This window comes from Ceratosolen solmsi, unplaced genomic scaffold, assembly GCF_000503995.2.
Source record: "Ceratosolen solmsi marchali unplaced genomic scaffold, CerSol_1.0 scaffold30, whole genome shotgun sequence".
NCBI lineage: Eukaryota > Metazoa > Arthropoda > Insecta > Hymenoptera > Agaonidae > Ceratosolen > Ceratosolen solmsi.
Window position 1 is genome coordinate 4632864 of NW_011948421.1, and position 21132 is coordinate 4653995.

Below are 21132 nucleotides of genomic sequence, written 5' to 3' on the forward strand. Positions count from 1 at the left end.
TTAAATGTGTTTGCTACGACTCTTTATTAATTTCAGCTGATGCATAATATTGACTTTCCCGGTTACTTGTGGTGCCAATGTTAATTTTGAATGGTTTGAGAAATTCTATTTACTCATGAAATAACAGAAGTTGTTTTTTCGCCTTGAAGTATAAAAAATGTCATACATTTTTAATTTCATGATATATTTTATTACATTATTTCTAAATATTATGTTACACGCAACCAAAAAAAAATAAAAAAATAACATTATTATCCAACGAAAATCTAAATTGTAAATTTCATGTTAAATTGTAAATTTGTTAAAAAAATTTATAATTTATTCAGATACAATTAGTAATTTCAAAAAACCATATTGTCTTTATTATATTGCGATTTAACATGATTAAATACAGAACTTTAAATAATGAATTATCTTGAGTCTATTAAATGAAATTAAGACTTTTTATTTCACAGAATACTTTATTTTTAAAAATTCAAGAGCACGATTAAATTTAATATGTTAATGGGTTGAATTTAAGATAGGTATTTCACTAGCAGATTTTTTTATTTTTTACGATTGTTTATTTATACATATATATATATATATATATAGCTACTTTATCTTTTCAAAAATTGTATTTACAAAATTTGAGAATACACAGTTGAGTAAAGGAATGAACGCACTGAATAATTTATACGAATCAATAGTGTAATTCATCCATGAAAAATAGTAATAAACGATGGATATTCATTTTTTTTTATCAACCGGTAATTAATGTTATGTTTAAAAATTTCGAGTTATAATTGCATTAAAAGATAATAGTTTATATTATATACATCATGCATTTTTTATTATATATATATAATTGTGATAATGATATCAATTTGCTATGTACTACAAATTATTAATATCTAATTGGAAACGTGTTTGAATAAGTATGAAAGTAGAAACTCATTTTATTCAAATAAACATAATGTATTATTCTTTTCACACGTAGACGCATAATAAAATTGCTAGCTAAATTTTAATACAAATGTTAGATAAGCTGTACTTCTTAAAAAATATAGTTTTAAAAATATTCTAAATTAAAATTTTTATATAGATTATTTAACGAACATTAATAATGTCCACTGAGATATAATAATTATTGAAAAAATCTCTGCATTTTCCAATATAAAATTTTTGTTTAATTTCTATATAAAAATTAGTTTACTATTTAAGTTATATCAATTAATTATATAATTTTGTTTAGAATTAACTAAGAGACCACTAGATGTTGTGTGGGAGAATGCGTGGGTAAGTGGAAGGGTTAATGCATTGATTCAATAGTTAACACATGTTTTTTTTTTTAATTCTGTTTATTTCGTCTACTTTCCAAATACAGATAGAGATTATATTATAGATGAACCTTTGTTACTCTTTGGCGATTGGAACGTGGCGTTGAGGTGCACTTGCGGTTGGAGGTAGGAGGTTGTAAAGTCCCTGATCCTCGTGACGTAGTGCCTTTTCATGGTAGATTACCCTGAGAAAAGGGAGAGGTTGTAAAGAAGCTCTCGCCACTTCTTTGAATAGTGCCACGTGGAGAAACTGTGACTGCGTCGTGCTTTTAATTTTAAGCACAAGCGGCTTCTATTAAAGGTTAAGCTCAACACGGTATGGAACTGAAGAGGCGACGCAGGCGTCTCGCGTTGCGCGGACTAAGACCTCCATGGGCTCATACTGGTTGTTGAAGATACCGTGTGACTTTGATGAATGAGAGTCGTAGGCGATGCTGAGGCTCTGAGGGGACTTCCCCCTTTCTTGCTGACTTTAACATGAGTGAACGGGTGAGTGACTCAGAGACTGTTGAATGAGTAACTGAAAAAGACTGAGCAGACTGAGCCCTGGCTATTGTGTTTGCCCTTTCTTAAATAGGCCACTGACCCTGGTGCCCACTTGGGGCCCCTTCCCTTTGTTTAGTTCTAATCAGAGCGCGGCCTTTGGGCAGGATTGACCATGCACACCTCCTTTCCCTCTTCCTTCCGAATTTAGGCTTGAAAATGCTAATATCAGAAAAGTGTCTTGGAAGGGAGGGGGGCGTCTGCTATTGGTCGTCTCGTCCTTCTCTTGGACAAGCGTCGTCCATTGGCTCATGCGAGAGGCAACATTCGGCGTACTTGAGAACAATGTGTCATTATCACAAACGTCAATTGTCTCATGACGGTGAATGCGTATGTGTGCCGATTGCCCGATGGCGTGGTGCAGGGTTGCAATGAATTTTTGAAAATGTTTTTCCACTCGTTAGTTTACGTACATCTGACACTCTTGAAATATTCTCATGTAAACAAAATCGAAACTTTCTTGCAAGTAAACAAGATCGTTTAACGCGACAAAAAACAATGAACACGATCGTGATGCGAAAATAAATAATATGACGTTTTCCAGATATACCGACTCTTTCGAGCCTCCGACGACTGTGGGAGAGTTTTCGTCGAAGTTTTTTATGACATTCCGGCTGGATATTTAGATAAGCAGAAATTTTCAGAAGCCTAACGAAAATTTAATGATGTTTTGCCAGATGTTTTATTGCATTGGAAAAGGTTCTTGCAATCTCGAACAAAATTGTACAAGTCAATGTAAGCGCATCAAAATTTGTAATTTAAATAATCTAGGAATGCATTATAAGGGATTTTCTAGTAATTATATATAGAAATAAATAAATATGAAATCGATTTTCATCGAATATATATTATTATAATATTTTAATTGTTTATGTCGTTAAATAAATATAATTACTATAATTATTAAATAATTAAATAAATATCAGCAAATAAAACCTTTAAGTATACACTTGAGTTAAGTGTAATGTAGTTTAAGTGCTTTTAGTATTTTTTTTTTTAATTTTACATATTATTACAATATAGTACTTAGGAATTTATTTAATGAACTTGTTATTTTGTTTTATAATTGAAGTAAATGAATTTACAGTATTTTGAAATTTTAACTGTGGTTTCTATATCACTACACAATGTAGCTTTGAATATTCTAATTGATGGAACCAGATGGAAATATAGATAAATGGAGACATGAATGGTAATGCAGTTAAAATACATACTAACTTTAATTGACCAATTGTAAAATGAAGCGGATAAATGTATTTTTTTTTCTTCATAATTACCTACTCAATTGGAATGTAATGACTTTGTATATATGCTAATAAAAACAGCAGTAAAATATTAATTTGTTTTTACATGTGCTCTTACTTGATCGAGTTTTGGTAAAATTTATTTTATTATTTATAAAAATTTTCACCTTATTAATAATATTGGAAATAAAATGAATATTGGCTTTTAAGCTAAGATATTCGTACAAGGAACAAATTTTATTGCCCACAATAATTTGAATAATATTTAAATGAAAATTAATATTTATTAACCATATAATTTTTTAAATAATTAAATAAATTAAATAAAAATTAATTAAATTAATAAATCAGTTATCAAGTTCCATTATATATCACATTAATATATTCATTATTTTTAGTTTTAACAATGTCTTATTAGAAAAATATTAATTAAAGGTAAGGTTATCGAGTGCGCTATAAATCTAATAATCCTAAATATCTTTAAATTTAATTTTATTTAGTATTGTTAAGATGTACTTCTTGGTGAATTGTTGATATTCGGTTTTTATGATTCTTTCGATCGCTAGGATGTTTTCTAAGTCGGTAAGAAGTTTCTTTTTGGAAAACGGCGAGCAGTATCGAAAAAAATAATGAAGAGGTTGGTGGAAAGGAGGGAATAATAGTCAATCTAAAAGGAAATAATTAATGCATTTTTTATTATTTACAAGAAAAGGAATAGTTGATTCAGTTGAATTGTCTTAATTCAATTACCATCGGTTACGTACTTATTATTTTTGTTTATATCTGAATAGTTGGTATCATCGTAGAATAAAAAAGAGAACAAAATAAACGTTTTAATATTGATCTTAAAGCCTAAAATAACTTTATATTTTTTTAATATAATGATGCGATATATGTTATATGTGTCACTAAAGGTTATTACTAAATAGCCAAATGGAAGATCTATACTTTTCAATATTGTTACGGTTATACTTTGAATTTACGATGATATCCAAATAATTTCTGAGGGAACAAGAAACGAGAAAGTGCTTTTCAGCTAAAAATATGCGATCGTTGATGAAAATATTGTTTTAATTATTTTTTTATTATTTATTAACATTAATAAACAGATGTTAAATGTCAGTTAAATAAATACAGAAATTGAAATTTACTTTAATAACACGTTAATTTAAAGATTTACTTTACTTATATTTTCACATTTTTATATTTACAATATAGTTAATATGCATGAACATTCAACATTATCTATTTAATAATTAAAATCTTTCCAAATACTTAATGATTTTCATATTAACGCAACAGAAACTAGGAAACTACAAAATGGAAGGTAATTTTGTTTGCGAGATCCAGTATTTATTAAATTCTTGTAAGATTCATTAATTTGAGTATAAAGATAATTTTGCATAAATATACAATATATCAATTTTAAGTCAAGTTTTTGATTTGACTATCGTTTTCGTTAAGACGATCCACTTAAAAATGATGTAATTTTCTCATTTAAATAAATTGTGTTACAAATTGTTTCAATTTTTTTTTTGCTTCTTAAAACTCAGGTTAAACCATAATGAAGACCTTTGAAATATAAATTTTTACAGGAATTTTAAGAATGAGCTGTTTCTTACATTGTAACTAGATATCTATTTTAAATCATTAAAAAGTTGAAAGTATTAAAATTCATATTGCTATATGTTCGTTTTATTGATATATATATATATATATATATATATATATATATAACATTATCATTTAGTGAAATAATGGATTTTGTTTTAAAATCTATCTGATATTTTACTTTAACCGATATTTTTTCTAATTCTAACTTAGAAACCCTTTAAAAATGAGAAGACTAATAAAAATGAAATTTCAGGTGACAATACTTATAAATGTAGATAATGCAATATAATTAAATATTTTAAATGGGTATATCCAGTAAATATTTTATGGCAAATCAAAACGAAGAAAGATAAAATAAAATACAGTAAAAGTAAATTTTGTTTTGGGTCTCCGCTTCGTTGAATATAATTTTCTGTGGAACTTTTTAAAACGTAATTTTCAAAGGAAACTCCGAAAATCAACTTCCGACTTAAATTTTCGGAATAAGTTACGAGTAGCAAGTATTTATAACTTACTGATCGTTAGTTTGGACAACTGTTGGGGTAAATATAGGAGAGTAGATAAGTACGATTGTAATTACGAACTTATCACATTTTTAATCCTATCAGAGATTATTAATTTAAGATTTTTTGTATTTCGTAGGCAACTTTCGTGACAAAGCCACCTATACTAGAATGTAACTTTGTTTAATATATATTATTTGTTATTACTTTTAGAATAATAGGTACATTCATACAATATTCAATATACATAGTTATAATATATACATATACATATATATATATATATATATTTATTTATTAAATTACAACTTTCAAATAGAATAATCTTATTGAATATCGAATTGTATTGATGCTTAATCATTTTATTATAAAATTTCTTTTTTTATAATTCATTTTATGCATTATTCACTGTATTATATTTGCATTATTTAAATTTTTAGGAAAGTTATTAAAACTGTAAAAAGGTTCTTTGATCTTATACGTTGTAATACTTTATACATTCTATAAACCCTATATTATTTAAATTTTGTAATTAAAATATTTGGCCCTATTTTAATTTATAATGCAATATAAAATTAAATTTTTCATCTTCTCTTGTTAAATACCTTTTCTGTTATAGAAATGTATAAGAAAACAATAAAAATTTATTATGATGATTATTGATTATAAATATTGATAATAAATATATTAAAATTCCTCCTCTCTCTCTCAGCCTTGATCATTAGGCTATATCCTTTTTTTTATCTAGTCTATCATATAAATTAGAGCTGTATCTTTAGAGAAAGTATTGAACAGGAAGGTATGGACTGTTAACATAAGTCAGAAGTCGAACTAATTCTCGATGCAACACTTCACGAAGTAATTATTACTGTGTAGGCTTCTCATTATTTTCAGAAAGTTATGTAATTATAACTTAAAGATCATTCAAAATTATCTAAATTATACATGTAACTCCCTTTCCTATTTTTACATATTCATTAATTTATTATCATCATTTGTTATATCATTACCTTCAAGACTAATGAATTCAAGGCTAATGAAAATCGTTCTTTGAAATTGTATTTACAAGGTTTGTACTGACAAATAAGATATTTAAAGTTAAAATTCACTCAGTATCATTAATAATTCAATTCCTCTATTCCTATTTTCATGCGAGAATGAGATGTGAGTAAAATATCGCAATTAATTAACATGTTAAAAAAAACCGTATAAATTATAATAAAACTTTTCTTAACTATCTAAATACTTTTTTAAAATTTGTTTCTCATTCATTTTAATATTTATATTTATTTATTATACTAGATAAAAGGTTTTATATTCTATGTATAAAATAACTACAGCATAAATGAAAACGCGATTGTGTAAGTAGATTTTTTTTTATTAATTTAATATATTTTTTATCTGAATTACTCAAATAGTTCTAAAATTTTTAATTATATTTATGTTATTTAAATTACTTGAAGTATTCTCAAATAGATAGATAAATATTGCTAGAAAAAGATGTTTAGTATTAGTTCGTAAAATAGTTTATGACATACAAACTTTATAAAATTTTGTATGTTTATTTCAATTTTATTAACATAGGAATAATTTATTATCAAGATCAATTTGTCCATTTATAAATTCATTTATATTTCATTTTCTATTCTATTATATAATTAGTTGAGAATTTTATATTTTATCAGATATAATTGCAGGGCTAGATTAAAAAAAAATAATAATAAAGTAAAAACCATTATATGCAACAGAAATTGATTAGGGTGGAAATAATTGTCGAAGGATCATATTATCAAACAATATATAGTAAGTGATTGTCCTAATCAGAATACAAATGGTATTTAATTATATATGTAAAAGTTTTCAAAAAGGTGGCCCTTTAAATATAAATATTAAAAAACAAATTTAAAGTGGTGAGTCTAGGATGTCTATATGAGACAAAACATTAATATGTCACTGCAATTATTATGAATTGCATCTACTACACATATTTAATTTAAATATTGAAGGTAGTAAGTACAGTAGAAAATAATTGAAACATAATAAGTCTATAATATTATAGATTTCTCGGCAGTTGTATTTAGCCGATAAATTTGATTAATTTATGTTAAAAAATTATTTTTAAGTTAATAAGTAAAGAAATATAATCACTATTGACTTAATATAAAATATTATAATGCAATTATATTATAAGAAATTTACCATATTTTTTATTAATTAAAATACATTCAAAATATTAGTTTATACAAATTCAATTTTTTAAAATATTTTTTAAACTGTTTTATGTTTATTTATATAATAACTCATAATCTCAATTTATGTAAATATATTTGTTCAATTAGATATTTTAAAAGAATAGTAAGTTATACATAATGATAAATTCTGCCTTACTATTTTAATAGTCAATTTTTTTTTAATTTTATATAAAAAATTTTAAAGATAATTCTTATAAAAATATGTTTAATTTATAATTATTTCTGTTCTTAATATGTATTCATCTACGTATAACTGTATGTGATAAGATAAAAAATTTAAAAATTAATTTTGACCATGGGTTGGTGTATATTTTTATTCTGTTTTTATTTTTCATTATAATACTATTAATATTAATCTGCACCATCACCTTGCCTTATATATTTTCATATTTCAAAAGTATACAAAAAACTTTTTAACGGATATTACCAGTGTTCTGATTTATAAATATTTTATCGAATTCGCCAAAGAAGAACCTTAATGTTGGTTAAGATTACTATTTAACAATTACGTGTAACATAATTTAACAAAATAAAGATTATTTTACTATTGTGCTATTTAAATATGCTATAAAAATACTGAAATAAAATTTTTTACCTTATTATCTTCCTATTATAAAAACGTTAGTTCTATGTCAGTAAAAGCGTTAATATAAGCGTTAACAAATTCAAAAGCAAATTATATTTTAATTACTTTCATTTAAATATCCTATAAACAAACGACACCACTAAAATATAAAACTAAATATTTTTCATTAGCATCTATAGATAATTCATAATTTTATTGAAATATTTATATGTACAGAATTGAGTAAATGAGTTTTTATTGTTTTATTATTTACAAATGCAACTTTAAAAGTATAACTTGTTCGTAATGTATTATATTTTGTTTTACTATTGATTAATTTGATAATTATTTAATAAAAACATGCATACTATTGTAAAATTAAAATTCAATTATTCCTATGAATTAATATTTTTTAAGTAAAATGATGAAGATTTGAAAAAATAATATAATATAAGTAGTTAATTTAATAATATTACTTAAATTAATAGTTTATAATAAAATTCAACAAGTTTTTTAATTACTTGAACTCAAGACTATATTTTAATTTGCATACATCACATTATTTAATAAGTTTTTCTTTAATAAATTCTATTATTTATATATATATAAAATCTAGAATTTAATACTATTATATAATATGTTTACTTTTTAAAGCTAAAATATATATATTTTTTTAATATTAATTATATCTTTATAATAAGCTCTCCCAGTATATATCTTATTAATATACAATTTGCAAAAACTGTAAAGTTTTTTTTTCAATATCGATTAATAGTAAAATTACAATTATATAATTCATTACACACATACGAACTAGTGTAGTATTAATAAAACAAGTGATTGTAATATTTTTAAATTGTTGTAATTATTTATTGTAAAATTTTGTCATTTATATTTAAAAAATTTAAACTGGAATTTTATCTAAAATTTGCTATTATCCAGAAATAAAATTAAAGTTATATTTATAAAAAAAAAATTTATTTAATAAAAATTGTTAAAATAATGAATTTTAATTAGAATGTGTCATGGTAAAATAAATTTGAGTTATGTGTTTTTAGATCACTAGGTAAAGTCAAATTGAAATATTATTTGTAGCTGTTGTACAAGTTATTTTAAATTATATATTTTAATAAATTGAATTTCTTAATAGGAAATTAGCAATATTATTTTAATATTACATAGATGACAAAAGATAGCATTACATTTTGGAAATCAATGTATGTAAGACGATTATTAATGTAATGTATTATTCGATAATTTATATTATGATCTATTAGAATATCTATACATATGTAAATATAGAAATTTATTAATAGAAATTATCTATCGATTTTATGGTTATAATAGATTTATAAATCGTATATACAATAAACGTATAATATACAGTAACATATCATAACTAAATATAGAAAAAGAAGCATATAATAATGGCAAATAAACCACTCAGAAATAAGCTTTGTGTAGGTCATATAATTCTGTTTTTTATTCATCTCTTGTTTTTAAAGGAATTTAAAACAATTATCTGAACAAAAAAAAATATTTTCAATAAAGTCGAATATTAAATGACATTCCTTTTCCAATCTGTGATCTCTCCCAGAGCTACATAAATCATGTATTACTCATACGTTCATGTTTTATGTATGAGCACATATTTGTGTGAATCATTGTGAACATGCAAAATAGCTGGAACGTAAATAGACGGCTAAACCAGCGTTAATTAATGCCGAAAATAGTAATGGTATTATTATTTATTTTGAGAAAAAAGAATTATTTTTTTGTATATAGTATATAGTATATAAAATTTTTATTTTATGATGAATTTAAATCAAATGAAAATTATAATGCAAACAATTATTATTTAGAAATTATTACAATGATAAATATTAAAAATTGACTTAAAAATAGAGAAGATCTATGAACTATTGCTTTATGTTTATTATAAATCATGTATATAATAAATATATAATTAGTAATATTATAATTAATCGAGTATTTAAAAAAAAAAAAAAAAAAACAACAGAATCTACTATAAAAATTAACAGTTCTTATTCATTGAGTTTTCTAAAATATGCATAAAAAGGCGACAAATTAAACTAAATATTTAAATTCCGAAACAGAAAAAAATTCTGTCTAAATTATAAAAATATATACAGTTGTTTTTATGCTCCTTATATAATAATCAGGGATACTTCAATACAATTGTACTTAGATCTGGTTGGCTTCTAATCGCACTGTCGAAAACAATTAAACTATTCCAAGTACCACCAAAGAAATGGCAAACCTTATCTTGACAAGGATATCAAAATTACATCAATGTCGGCAACTTTTACGTACGCATAATGGTTTGGACATGTTATATACTTGTGAGCTGAAATGTATGAAACTGGGCAAGTCGAATAATTGTGATAATCTGGGTTGATCGCTAGTTTTTGAATTATATTCGAATAAAAATAATAGCGCTTGGTACGACAATGGGTTTGAAACAAATTACTTAATGTGGTTCACTCTGAATTTGTATTTCAATGGACTAGTTATGAACAATTTTTTATTTTCGGTCGTTAGTATTTGGTGATTTGGTTAAAATATTATTTTTCCTTAAAATTACGGGTCTACCTTTGTAGAACTAGCTTATTAACAAATCCACGAAATCATTAATCGAAATAAATATAATTCTCGTAAAAATATATAAAACATTGTGATATAAGGTTAAACATATAAATTATACGAAAAAAATAGCAAACATTAGTTTTAATCTCAATAATAAAATTAATTTTAATTTAATGAAATCTCAAGTATTGATATATGTACAAAAGTAATGTAATTAATTAATAAGTAATTTAATAAAGAGAGCTATTTAAAACACAAGCATTTTGGTAGAAATTAATTATGATTGAATATACGTAGCAACCATGTAAATTAAAATATGAATATTTATACTTCTGCCCAATACATATATAATGAAATAGAAATATGCTATAAATGGAAAGTAATTAACTTTAATAAAATAAAAAATAAACTGCACTGAAAACATAGCAACTATACATAAATTTCTCTTTTAGCTTATTTCATTTATAACAATGTATTTAGTCATACTTTTTAGTGTCATTCGAATATGATATAAAATATATTATACTAATGTTAAAGTAAAACGATATTGTGAAAACATTTATAACTTGACTGTAAAATATCATTTTCTACAAATTAAATTTATGTTAGAACAGTTTAACTATATTTTTAAAAGCTTTAATATTAAACATAATGAATAAATAGCAAAAATTATATAACTTAGAATGAATATATTAGATATATAGTTTGAGGTAGTGAGTTTCAATGTTTTTTTAACATAAATTTAAGAGATTTGCATAACATTCTATTGAAAAATTCATTCAACTGAAAAATACATACATTTTAAATCGACCAGAAAAATATTAATATATAATCTAAGTCCTATGTGAAATATAGGAAATGAAATGACAGTTTATTATAAATTTATTACAAAAAAAGTTTATTATTATTGAATTGTATTTAACATAACATAAATTTGTTATATTGTATTATAATTTTATTTAAGAACCTAGAAAATTATGAAACACAGTGTACATATTAAATAAGTAGAAATATGTATGATAAATATATTACATTATAAAATATTTTCAATTATTTAATAATAAAATTATACCTTCTACTTCAGGTTAATCCATCATAATATATATATATATATATATATATATATATATATATATATATATATATATTAATTTACAATATATTTAAAAAAATTAATTATTATAAATTGTAATATAATCAGAAAATTCTATGGCTGTAATTACAAATTGTATTGGTTAATGTAGTGTAATTAAATAAAAAGCCATTTTCAAGTTTATAGCCTGTTTTCTTGTTCGAGTTAATGTGAGGTCAGATAACTATACGGAGTTGAACTGTTTTACCTTGCTAACTCGGAATCCTGTAAAGTGTACGACTAAAAATTAAGGCGTTACCGGATACTGATTGTATCGGCTTTTACCATATTGGAAAATTAATCTAATATTCTAAAGGAAAATAATATTCTGTAGTTGAAAATCTGAATGCAATATTAATGAATAAATAATATTTGAAATAGCATTTATTATGCATTTTATTAATTTTATGATTTATAAGTTTTAAGAAACCATCATGTAATTTATCTTAAAAATTATGCAAATGTAGTAGATGATATACACAAATTATTTAGTTTCGAATGAAAAATCTATGCTAAATTTATTATTATTGTCTAATACGTTAAGTAAATTTTTATATATAATAGATGTCTTCAATATATTGAGATTTAATCAATTATGTTGTGCAATATTTGCATATATCTACATATATTTTGAATAATCAAATATTAAAATTTCACTAACTCACAAAAAATAATAAGTTAATATAAAATATACACTAAATTTGTACGGTTACGGGTAGTTAATATTTATAAAAAAAAATTGTGTAAAATATAAACACATGAATAAATCATTAATATGAACTGAAAGATATTGAAGGTAATGGCATCTTATTAATATGACGTATATAATATAAATATGTATATACATACATCGGTGTGCAGGCCTACATCCGTGTATACAATTTCCTAATTATTATCATACATAAACGGAGTATCAACAATTTTCAAGAATCGTTAGGTACGAAGACTTCACTCTACTTGTAGATTAGTGGGTCATGGAATTATAGTTACCAAACTTTTTATGGTAAAAGAAAATTTTAATTGAGAGTTAGAAAATATCAAGGATTGAATTGCATTTTTATATCATTTATCATTATGATATTATTTCAAAATAATACAATTGCACAATAATATTGACATTAAAATTTCGATTTTATGAAATAATATAAGTCAATATTAGAATGAAATATAATCTAATTTGTTGAAACATTTTATTTATTTGTAATGTGTTAATTTTTTTTTTACGCTCATTAAATATTTGAATCATAAACATCATCTGTTACTTGAAATTTATTTATATAAGCGAGTATTTTCAAAATGTTCGTTTCAATGCATTTTACTTATGAAAAATCTAATTTTTGGAATATTTATCAAATATTATATAATTAGTTTGTATTATATAAAATGTCTTCTTACTGCTAATTGTCAGACTAATAATTATAGTTTATATAATAAAAGACAGTTATATTAAATAAATATGTATAAATAAAAATATATAATTCTTTTACAAATAAAATAAAATTACAGTATATATAACTCGATTTAAAATCAATTTGTTAACATAATCACTCATTAATCATAATACTGATCTTAACATTTAATCGTCAATCATACATATTTATGTATGCATAGGTACGTAACTAAATGTGCGAAAGAGGATGCAAAGGAATTGGTAATTAAAATGATTTAGCGAAGCGGCACAAAATTTCTGCGTTACCATAACTCTATTCGTCAAATTAATTGGTTCTTTAGATTCGTCGGCTTGCGTACATATGCAGATGAAAGTACGTGCATTATACACATAGGTTAGTCCATATATACTGTATTCAAAGTGCAGAAGTCACTGTTTTACTCTGTAGTCTAGTCGATAGTAGCTTTGTGCGTGCATTTACATATTTAGAACTGCATTGTATAATGTTTGGTATTCAATGATTTTAAGTATTTAACTAACATTTATGTTTCATATTTAAAAAAAAAAACAGAGTTCTCAATTTCCATAATAAATAAAAGATAATTATTTTTTAAATATCCAATTTATAAATTACTTGCTTTGGTAATTCTTGAAATTTTAATATAATTATTATTAAAAAATATTTAAACTATAACGAAGGATATGTTCAATATATATACATATATATATATATATATATATATATATATATATACATACAATATATATATATATATATATATACATTCACATAAGATATGAATATTAATATATATTTATATATTATCAAAACTATGATTAAAATCAATATTCATATAAGATGATTAATACTTTATAAGAATAATATTATTATAACTATTAAAAACAGAATTTTTGTATTCAATAATTTATGTCGAAATATCTTTTGATAGAAATCAAATTTTTCAATTTCATTTTTAAATCATAAAAGATTCCATTATATCTTATTATACATACTATGAAGTATATATAAAATAATTTTTAATAAAAATATGCTATAATTTTGTAAAAGAAAGTATTCTTGTAAAATCATATTGTTTATAAAATCATTTATTGAAATATAATTAAAATATAATTATCATGTCTGTAATATAAAAAAATTGCAAAAATACAAATTTAAAATTTAGATAAAAATGGTTTCACGAAATCACTTTTAATTTATTCCCAATTTATAAATGTCTCAAAAGCAATAAGATTGGTCATTAAATAAGGATATGCTTAATTTTTAGTTACACTTCTAAATGATTCTAAATTCTAATATGTGTACAGTCTAAGTGTATTCTTCCTTTTTATATTTAAAAAAATATTTTAATAAAGCATTATAGAAAGTTATTATGTATTACTGAATATAAACACAATTAATATAAATTTCACTAAATATGAATATCCCGTATATTTATTTTCCTAGTAATCCAATTTGTAATTTTTCGATTTTTCTAATTTTATTTGTCGGAATAATTACATTTATATCGTTTACTTTTCTTCATTCTATGAACTTTATGTGAAATAATATATAAGTATAGAGAATGCGAAATATGAATATGAGCTAATTGAAATTATATTATAATGCAATTTATTTAGATGTTTCATCTTTAAATTCCAGTAAAATCTTTTCAATCGCGTATTCATTAAATATTTTGTTTTAATCAGATAATTTGGCATGTTTTTATATAAGTTTTTAAATACGAATCTTTTTATTTATTTTAGTAAATATTTTCACAATACTTAAATAATATTTATTGTTTAAATTTAATGATATATTGATAACTTTAAGAATTTAAATGATCTAAAATTCAAATAATTGAGTAAATTTTATATAAATACTTGTTAAAGTTAATTTTAAGAATTTTTAATAAACAATATTCATCTTGCAAAAATCTTTCTCAAACTTTTTTTTATTTCTTTTATCATTTTTCAAATTCTACATATTTTCTTTTATTTCTTTTAGTTTTAAACTTATTATTTTGGAAGAGTATTTCATGCTAAGTATATATTAATTTTTGAGATACATCTTTGTTAATAAATATTATAAATTTTTTAATAAACATAATTAAAATTATTTATAAATATTTCGGGTATTTTATAGCGTGTAAAAATATTGCTTGAAAAATTCTAATTCTATATAAGACAAGAGAATCTCTGAATACAAGGAATTGAATTAATTTCTCTAAATAGAGTAAAATATGAAATTGTCAAAAAAATAAAAAATTGATATTGATAATGAAAGTTGCTTAATGAATAAAGTAAGGAGTTTATTAGAGTCAAATGCATTATTTATTATAAAATATACTGTGTATCTTAATAAACTAAGCACGTATGCGCGTTCGTGTGTAAGGGAATGCGGAGGAAAGGACGGAAAGAGACAGAGATAGATAGATAGATAGATAGATACATAGAGAGAGAGAGAGAGAGAGAGAGAGATGAGAATATTTGAAGCCGTAATGTTAACGCTCGAATCTACGTAACCGACGACCACTTTTGAAGCGCATCGCCGCTGTATCCTCTTCAACCAAATACGAAAAACCAAGTACGACGGTAGGGATCGCGGTAGGATGACGGTGGTAGGCATTGAAAATGTATTCTTAGGTGTGCACGCGTGTAACGAGAATACGAGCCGAGTGCATTATCGAGCAAAAGACTAAATATCACAAATTAACCACCTTCGTGTAGAATAAGAATTCGAATAAAGAAAATCTTGTATAAGTTTATACTATTTTTTACTGCAAACAGGTTCGCTTATTCATTCTATTGAAATTAATAACGTACATATTTTAAATAGTAATAATACTATTACAATTTTAGTTTTATTTAAGAATTATTATTTTTCTTTAGTGTTAAGTTTACGGTGCAATCACAACAATTATATTTCGAAAAGGTAATATAAAATCATTATGCTAAAATGATAAATCAGCAGACTATTTCAAATGATACACTACTTTATTAATTATATTTTTCTAAATTAAATTTTTATAGAACTGAATAAATTTATGGAAAAAAAAATAGTATTATATATGAAATTTAAAATCTCAATTATGTTAAATATTAGTCCATATAAATAAATTCAATCATAATAATTGTGCATATTATACCTATGTAATTATTTTATCATTAAAACAGTTATTTACATAATTTCAATATTTATATACAAATATCTGAAGATATTCCTAACTAATTTTTCATAAACAATTTATTATTTATTACCTTTTCATTTATTATCTGTTTAGACTTTTAACAGTCTAATATTTATTTTTTAATATATTTTTAATATCTATAGAAAGTTGAATGTCATATATTATGTAATTAATCGCTTGCTTTGAATTAATATAAGTAGAAAAGATTATTTTGCATCTAAATTTAATAAATATGAGTACAAATATACTATTAACAAAATTAATATGTATTATGAATATACAATAGAGCGATTCCGTGTATCCATTATTTAACAGTACTAATATATTTTATTTTTAATCTACTAAATTTGAATAATCATTAAAATATAATTTAATAATTTACTTATAATTTTAATGACATAAAGATACTTAATATTTTCTTGCTGTATTAATTATTAACATTTTTCTAATCATTACAATTATTATTCTCTTTAATTTTAGCAAACTTAATATATATAAATAACTTTTTGTATCACTATCCTCATAAAACTAAATTATTTGTATTTATAAGTTATAATAACGTCAGATGCATATTACACCAAAGATAATATATGCATAAATAATAAAAAAAAAAAACTTTCTAAAGAAATTAATCAAACTTTTTTTAAGTCAAATAATACAACAAAATATGTTCTAGTATGTAAGATAAAATGGTAAACTTTTTAAAATAGGAATTTTCATAATAGTATGGAAAAATATGCAAGGAAGTTTAATCAGACGCGACAAATGATGGAATTTTGCGAATACAAATATTTAATATCACTTTTATAATTCAATATTTTGAACATTTCTTTCAGACAGATCTGTTATAATCAAATAGTATATAAGGCTACCACCTGTATCTAAGATGATTTCATAGACTTAAATTGTAGTCAGAAGAATTGTGCTGTATATAAAACTATATTGTACCAATTAAAAAAAGTAGATGTAAATATTTTATATCTTTATACTACAATTTACGGAATACAAATGACTTTTTAAATGCGATAAAAAGCGGGACTTAAAAAATTGAGCTTATTTGTTATTATTCACGTGAAAACATTTTCTTTACTTTCTCGGAAATACAAGTTCATTTATTATAAAAAATCTTGAATAAACCTTACATAAATTGCTTGTATTTATAAAAAAAAGTTCAGCAATACAAATGACAAATTAAATTATGAGAATAATAGTAGCTAATCTAATGCTTAACTAGAGATTTGTAATTATAAGTAAATTGTTAGCTAAATTTTCAATAAATAATGAAGCTTACAAAATAGCTTTGGTGAATATGTTATGATTATTTCTCGAATGAAAACTCTGTTAATTCGGCAGGACAAAGCACTGTGACATACGTAGTGTATGTTTAGGCCAATTCAATTAATTCAAACTCTACATGGAATATACAGCTCTTGAGCTAATCTAAACTATTTTTAGAAGTATATAAAAAATATATTATTAATAATTTTTGCCTAAATAAAATTCAGATATAATCAAAATAAAATTTTTTTTTTTCAAAAATAATATTGCAGCAACTATTATTTTCAATTTATAGTAATCTTTCATTTATTAATTAATTTTAAAAATGTATAGTTCAGACCTATAATAAACCAACAGAGTTTGATCTATAATATTTGTTCGATTTTTATGGCTCGAACTACCAATTCACTAGTTCAGTGGATTAATCTCTCGCCATAATGAATTAGGAAAAAAAAAGAATGCACAATTAAAATGATAAAATTATAACGTAATATCTTTAAAGTCGATTATAAATTATTTGCTTATAAAATTATAATATTGTAGTGTTGTTGGTTACTTTTATCGAGATAGGGAATTATTCAATTGTAGTAGTGTAAGTTCATTTCTGTATTCTTGATTATCTGAATTTTAATTGTAGTTTTTCATAGTGCAAGTGACACTAAAGTGAAATAACTGAATAGATGTTTAAAACATATAGTTAATGATGATTGTAGACTGATGCCTTGAAGATTAAATAGTGCTCACGTTATAACGACTGCGCAATTGTTAATAGATTTGACTAAGAAGGACTAAAAAAGACTGGTCTGCGTGTAAAGCACAGCACTTAAATATTATCGGACAACTGCTTGAAACGCCGGTGTTTTATTACCGTGACGTCAACAGGGCATAGCCTGGAAGATTCGCTGCTATTGCATTGTTAAAATAACTGAATCGCGAGTTCATACCTCTCCCACTTTTGTATTCCGCTTTTCAACTGTTTCAATCCGTAACAATATTCAAATAACTAATTTATATTTAATTCAGCCATATTATTCAATACCAGGAGAATGGCAAAAATAACACTTATTCAAATTTTTTAAATGCTCTTTGTACACAAACATAGCCAATGATACTGTTATTAATGGTAGCGATAATCCGTTTTTTTTTTTTCACTAAAAGGTACTATTTGATATTTTATTTAGATTTTCAATTACTTAAAAATTTAACATATTTATATCAGTAATTTAAATTAAATAGTAAATTTTAAAGTTATATGAATAATTACTAGTAATATGATGAAGTTAATTCATAATAATGTTTAAGGTTTTCATTTAAAAATAGATTACAATCAAGTACATACATCTAAGTATGCAAATGCTTAAATAATTGGTTACATATTTGTTACTAAAATTTAATAAAAACCATAGAATTGATATACGTTTTCTTGACCTTTATTCAATTTTTTATACTTAATTATGAGAAAAAAGTTTTTGTATACAATTACTTTTAAGTAATTTATAAACATATCTAAGCTTTGACAAAAACCATCTATCTTAATTAAATATTAAATAATTTGGTATTGGGAGTAGTTTTTCGTATGTTAAATTTCAACAGTTAATTTACAATTGCTCGTTTACTAAAAACAATATTTTACATCAGTCATAAGTATAAACGAAAACTTCGGATTTTTAGCAAACATCGTATACAAGTTTATATGGAAAAACTTGTACGGACCATAATAAATATTTTATAACTGCAATAAAATTATTTGACTTGTATATTCATCTAGACAATCATTTATTTATGAAATATAAAAATTATTTTTGGCTTCCTTTCGTAATTTTTTTATTAAAGAAAATTACTGAAAAATCTCTTATAAATTAATGTCATTCAATAATACAAATTTTGAATTACTTATTCAGTTAATCAAAAAATTTAAATAATTTCTTACATAACTTTATATTAATATTATTAAAATTTATTTTCCTTTAAAATTCGTCTAGTATATATAAGATATATATTATGTATAATATGTAGAGATGCCGATAATAAAGTATCTAATATTGTATTTAAATGTGTATTAATTGGTTGAAAGATCCGTGTAAGAGAGCATTAATAATATTAAGCATTAACAAAATTAATAACATTTATATTTAAAAGAGTACGGCAATAACTTTTATGCAAGTATTTAATCATAATTTGTATATTACGAAACTTTTATTTCCATAAAGTTTATTTTGCTGATGAAAAGATTAAAAATATTATAGAAATTTTTTAATAAAAAGAGAATTATTTTTAATGAAGATTGATTTTGTTTATATATCTAAATATCATATATAGTTTATCATCTTATATAGTATATACTATAATAATATATTTTCTAATCTACAAATGTATACACAATTAGATATATAATTAAAATATATATGACACTTATGGATAATTTGAATGTTTAAGTTTTGAACATTTTTTTGTTAATATTTTAGACGGATAGTTCGAATTTTCTAAATATAATACATACACTGTTTATAATAGACCAGGTATTGTCATTCAAACATTTCAAACTTTATTTACACATTGCGTATTTCAAAGAATATTTGAAAAATATATATTCAGATACGGAATGACCATTTTCAGCTTAAAAGAAAATAGAATAATGGGATTTAAATTTTTCTAAAAATGAAAAAGACGTTCGGAATGTGTCGTTACTGAGCTACTATGTGTGACTTACTAATTGCTCTAATTTTTCACACTTTACGATCACATAGTGCAGTAAGCTTTTAAAAATTTTTACAAGCTCTCCACAAGCTTTGATACTTTATAAAGAGACCCTTGTTTATCTAATTCATCTAATCCACTATGACAGAGCACTTATTTCCCAATGAGATACGGCGCTGATCTTTATCTAACTCCGATAAAAACTCCTACTCATTTGACGTCACGGCATGCTCTCATTAAAAATGCAACTCGTGCTAAAATGATCGATTTTAGCTCTATTAATAATATTGTGATGTATAAGCATATTCAATCGATCGGTTATCTAACACTCCAAATAAAGTTAGACAATTAATGACTTTAAGCCTCACCGTACGCCGGCAAATTCCGGCCGCTCCGTCGACTTTTTCCATTACGTCTGCGTCCGGTCATAGGCAATGCCGTCGACGCCGTCGTCTGATGCTACGGTAGCTCTTCTCTGTCAACATATCCCTCTTAATTCAACCGGGTCGGAAGCTAGTGGGGCTAGTGGTTTGGCTTCGGCTACAGTCTGGCACTCCCGAAGAGTAAGAGATGCGAATGGCGAATGAGTCTCAAAGAAAGTAAGAAAGAAAGGGAGAAAGGGAGAGATGGAGAGAGGGAGAGTGGGAGAGTGGGAGAGAGGGCGAGAGTGAGTGAGGGAGGGAGGGAGGGAGGAAGAGAGAGAGAGAGAGAGAGAGAGAAAGGGAGGGAGAGAGAGGGAGAGAGAGAGAGAGAGAGAGAGTTAATCACAGTGGCGAATGGCTTTACAGTTAATACGAATG

At 23.7% G+C, this 21132-nt stretch overlaps 1 protein-coding gene across 1 annotated transcript in view; it reads right to left on the reverse strand.

The window, feature by feature from the left end:
- LOC105361402 (uncharacterized) overlaps positions 1–20867 on the reverse strand; it is a 102347-nt gene extending 81480 nt beyond the window's left edge. The window contains exon 1 of the mRNA XM_011498566.1: positions 20701–20867. Within this exon, the coding sequence (XP_011496868.1) occupies positions 20701–20742 (42 nt within the window). The 5' untranslated portion in view covers positions 20743–20867. The remainder of the gene's footprint in view (positions 1–20700) is intronic.
- Positions 20868–21132: the final 265 nt, after the last annotated feature.